Source organism: Bison bison, unplaced genomic scaffold (genome assembly GCF_000754665.1).
Source record: "Bison bison bison isolate TAMUID 2011002044 unplaced genomic scaffold, Bison_UMD1.0 scf7180017864181, whole genome shotgun sequence".
NCBI classification, from domain to species: Eukaryota; Metazoa; Chordata; class Mammalia; order Artiodactyla; family Bovidae; genus Bison; species Bison bison.
In genome coordinates this window covers 6,393,064-6,397,828 of record NW_011494753.1, presented here as the reverse complement: position 1 = coordinate 6,397,828, position 4,765 = coordinate 6,393,064, and the positions used below count along the sequence as shown (strand labels likewise).

At 57.2% G+C, this 4,765-nt stretch overlaps 1 protein-coding gene across 1 annotated transcript in view; it reads right to left on the bottom strand.

Annotated features, from left to right (window-relative positions):
- Positions 1–76: 76 nt before the first annotated feature.
- Positions 77–4,765, bottom strand: part of LOC104991045 (chromosome unknown open reading frame, human C15orf27) — a 74,328-nt gene continuing 69,639 nt past the window's right edge. The window contains exons 10-12 of the mRNA XM_010843406.1: positions 4,611–4,689; positions 2,946–3,008; positions 77–1,322 (exon numbers count right to left, since the gene is read on the bottom strand). Of these exons, the coding sequence (XP_010841708.1) occupies positions 724–1,322; positions 2,946–3,008; positions 4,611–4,689 (741 nt within the window). The 3' untranslated portion in view covers positions 77–723. The remainder of the gene's footprint in view (positions 1,323–2,945; positions 3,009–4,610; positions 4,690–4,765) is intronic.

The window sequence follows — 4,765 nt, the reverse complement described above, 5'->3', positions numbered from 1 at the left end:
AACCCAAGCCCAGAGAAGCCACTCTGGGGTCCTCACCTGGACTAGCAGCCAAAGGATCACCTCTGCCAACGGGAAGTCTCAGTGCAGGTGGTTTTTATTATTAAAGCCAAGATTGGAAAATGGCTCTCACCCCCACCCCGCAACCCTCCCACCCTCCTCCAGACCCATCCCTTTATGTCCCCAGAAGGTGGAAACTAGATTTGTCTCGAAAAGACTCAGAAACGCTCATGCCTAAATGAGAGAATGAAGACAAATGAGATAGGCTCAGATGGTGGTCTGTGTGATTGTGTGGGCTCCACCCGGGATTCCTGGAAAAGACGGCTTGGGGGTGGGGCTGGAGAGCCCCTGCTCACAGTGCTGTTCCCGAGGGTCCAGGGTGGGCGTCGGGAACAAAGGCAACGGAAGAGGCTGAGCTGGCCCCCACGCTCTACCCTGCTGAAGCTGGGCCACAGGCTGGTTTTTGTAAAAGTGGTTTTAAAAAAAAACCCCAGCCACGAGCACCACCCTCCCCTGAGCAGGGTGAGAGGAGGCGCCAGCTCTGGGCTTTGAGGTCTGAGGCGTGTGGCCTCCTGGCCCGGCGTCACCTCCCTGGAGGCAGGCAGCACCCTGAGGGAAGCCAGGAGGGCTCCTGGGCCCCTCATGTGACCCTTGGTGGCCACCGGGGCCCCGGGGGAGCATCGAGATGGCTGTCTCCCCGCCTCCCTCCCAGCCTGCCTGGAGGCTCTAGGCTTCAGGGACCCTGTGCAACTTCTGCTCTTTGGATTCCAAAGATCTGAACTTTTCCTCCAGCACAGGCGCAGCCGGCTGGAAATGGATGACAGGCTTGATCTGAAAGACGGTGAAGCCCTCCCGGTTCTTCTGGTTAAACAGACTCACCCTGTGCTCCAGCTCAGGGCTGGGCTGGGCTGAGCCCTCTGGGCTGGGCTGGGCAAGGGGGGCGGAGTCCAAGGCCCTCCGGGAGGGGCAGGGGTCCTCCGACAGTGGGGACAACAGGTCCTGGACTGTGGCCTCTGCCGTATGCTGCTGAGATGGCGGCGGGGGCAGCGGCAGGGCGGAGGGGCTGGGCCTGGGGGACGGCTCCTCGCGGGCGGCGCTGCAGTCCGTGGAGGAGCCCAGCGTCTGACTGCTGTCACTCTGGGCCCGGGTGCCGGAGCTGCGCGTGGAGCGGGTGGCACTCTCGGAGCTGGCGCTGGCACCGGTGCCTTCGCTGCCGAGCTTCAGGGGCACGTCGACGGAAAAGAGGTCAGACGAGACGTTGGGCTGGTGGATGTCGATGGCGGCCGTGGTGACCACGCACACAGCTGGCTCTGGGACGCCGCTGTCTGCAAGAAAGGAGGGGTGCAGGTCACACTCCACCCTGGCTGCACCTCTGCACCCTGATGCGGGTGGGGCTAGATGGTGGGGGTGAGGTGAGTATGAATGGATTTGCTGGGAGAGGCCTTGGGAGATGGTCCAGGTTTCCAATATGCGCCACCTGCCCTGAGGGAGAATTATGCCTCCCTATCAGGTGCAGACATGTGACGGGCCTCAGCCAGTCACCTGCAGGAAGTGACCAGTGGCGTTTCCTGGAGAAGCTACATAAGCCAGCTGTGCTCTGCCCGTGCGGTCAACACTGTTCCAGAAGGCACGACAACTGTTCTGTCTGCTGGGAGATAGCGTAAAGTAACAGCCTGGCCAAAGAGCCCCTGGCCAGTGTCCCTGGCCCTTTGTTGATTTATTTAAACCACTCAAATGTGGGGTTGTTGTCACTGGGCACAGCATAACCGAGCCCATCCTGACTAACTCAGCACAGTGTGCTATGACAAGGAATCTGAATGTCATGGTCATTAGGACTCCAAGTTTTAAATGGGTCCAGCGTGAGACTCATGACCAGAGCTGTGCCCTCAGAAAACTGACGAATTTTTATAGGATGCATTGTAAGTGGAGGGTGGAGGACATCCCAGAATGTCTTCGCTCTAAGTGAGAAGTATCAAGGGCCTGAATTACAGTAGGCGTAGTGTGGGCAAGGTTTCTCTCTAAAGTGGTAGGGAGAGTAGGCTGGGAGAGAGGTTCAGGCTAGAGATGATGGTCTTTGAGATCAGCAGGTTGGATAAGGCTTTGGAAGAGGAGAAAGGGAGGGAAAGAGGCCTTAAAGGGGCTAAATTGCAGAAAAGATGAAATTCAGATGTATTCAGGATGACCCACACTATAACCTTCTAGCCTTAGAATGGAGTTTACAAGGATTTAAGGGCTCAGCAGTAAAGAATCTGCCTGCAATGCAGGAGGCCGGGTTCGATCCCTGGGTCAGGAAGATCTCCTGGAAAAGGGAATGGCAACCTACTCCAGTATTCTTGCCTGGAAAATTCCATGGACAGAGAAGCCTGGTGGACTGCAGTCCATGGGGTTGCAAAGAGTTGGACACTACTGAGCAATGAACACTTTCACTTTTCAAGGGCTGTGAAACCCAAACCTTACAAGACTCAAGACACTGGCTAAAGAGAAACAAGACCCTGAAGGACTGAGTATTATTTTAAAACTCAACCTTTCTCATATGAAAACCACTAGGTCCCCTGAGACTTTCTGAAGTGCAAGAATGAAACATAAACAAGGACATGCCCAGTGCCTGTTGCTTCTCACACCCAATTATGCATTATCTCACCCCCCTCACGCTCATCCTGAAAGGTTCTCAGGTTGGGAAGTGCTGAGGCCATTAATTCCTAGATTCCAGCCCCTTTCCACCCCAGGGTCCCCCATGCACATCTTGGAGCACTCCCATCCCAGCACTTGAGCTCAGGTGCCAGAGTTTGCTGGGAACTCTGCCTGCGGCTATGGCTCACAGGGGCCAGGAGATGGACAGCCTGGTCGAGCTGTCCCTGGCCTGGATGTTAGGGGTTGCCAGGGTCACCTCTGGCATGGGGCCACACAGAGGTTCTGGTACCCATGGAATAGCACCAACACAGACTTACCACTGCTGGGCCCATTGTAGTACTGGCTGATGTAGCTGTTCATGTCATCTTTCACCGTGGCTTCTGTGGAGGTGAGGACAGAGAAGGGTGAGTGAGGGTGAGCTGGACAGTCCAGGAGCAGGGGCTGTGGCCAGTTTGTGCTCCTCCCCCCAGTGTCTCTACCCCCATCACCACGAGGAGGCACTGGTCTCCCACAAGCTCCCTGCCACACGGTTCCTCCAGGGGGACCACATGGCTCATCTGCCCCAGTGCTGGGCTGGGTACCAGGGACCCAGGTTCTGATGAAGCATCCAGCTTGCTGTGTGATATGAAGAAGCCCTTTCCTTCTCTGAGATAAGGGCCTGGAAATAGTCCTTCGGGGCTTTCCCTGCCTGGATAGCCTGAGTCTCTGAATCCACGTGAGTTTCTCACAGTCACCAGGAAAGCTCTCCTCAGTGCAAAAGCCTGAGTGCCATTTCAGCCGCACACAGCCAGCTGCAGAGGCAGATCTTGGACAACAGCGCCCTCAGTCTTCCACACTGCCCAGGAATGGACGCAGGCGCTGGGCACCCCCAGCCGTGCTCCCAGCACCCTGCTCCCAGCACATGGTGGGTGCTCAGTAAAGAGTTGCTGAATGAATAACCAATGAGAAGGTGTAAAGCTGTCCAGGTCTCAGGAGATGGCATGGGAACAGGGTCTCAAAGAATTGGTTCGTTGTTCTGATGGGGTGGGAAGGGATGAGAGAGGAGAGATAACTTGAGAGAGGCCTGAGCATGGTGAGGGGCGGGGGTGGGGAATGGACAGCAGAGGACAGGAGACCCCAAAGCCATCCTAAGGAGCTCTGCCTTGCCCCAAGCACAGTGAGGAGCCACAGGAAAGTGTGAACAGGCTCAAGTGTGAGGCACTCCCGAAGGTGCGCTGAGTGGCTGGGAAGGTGTCAGGCTGGACGGGAGACAGAAACAGCAATGCCCAGGGGAGGGGAGACAGGTCCTGTTGAGGCTGCAGGCGAGGATGGGGGTCTACACCCCCCAGAAGCCTCGGTCTGCAGGTGATGGAACCTGCTGCTCTCCGTGGCCGCCCTCCTGACACACCTGAGATCACTGCAGAAGCCTGTCTGCCCTGACACGGGGAGGCCGGTGGCGGCAACACAGCAACCTGGCTCTTAAAAGCTTTTTTGGCCTCTCTTGATCTTTAAATGCCTGTGGCCAGAGGTGTATTCTGCATTAATGCCTGAGCTGAGGGAGGGGCCCCAGGCTGGCTCCAGGCCCTGCTTCAGGATCAACCAGCAATGCGCCTCAGAATCAGACAGCAACACTCTTCTCCATGGCTCTTCATAATTTATGTTGTAAATGCTGTCTAGCCCTGCAGGCTGCCCCGGGAAGTGGGAGGAGGCCGGTGTGACTGCTCCTGGCAAGCAGTTCCAGGGCCACCAGGTCCACTGGGCCAGAGAGGTCTGGTCACTGATCTTGGTTTTATCCTGAGGGACCTGCAGTGTGGCTGTCGAGGGCCATGTCACAAGGGCAGGACAATAAACTCAGCTGAAGTATCCACAGACCGGTGAGTCCCACAGGGGCTCACGTGCAGGAGGTGGCCTGGCGTGAATGAGAAACACCCAGAGCCTGGGTTCCTGTGCTGCTACTGGGCAGGTCACATCCCCTCTCTGGGCCTCAGGTTTTCCATCTGTACCATGTACCACGGGGGAGCGGGTGGGGCTCTTAGAGACCGTGACAGCCAGGCTAGCTGGCTCCAGGCCCCTCAGCCAGCCCTGAAGTTCAAGAGGTGAGAGAGCAGAGTGGGAAGGGACCGGAGCCATCGAGGAACCGCACTCCCCCCGACCCCAC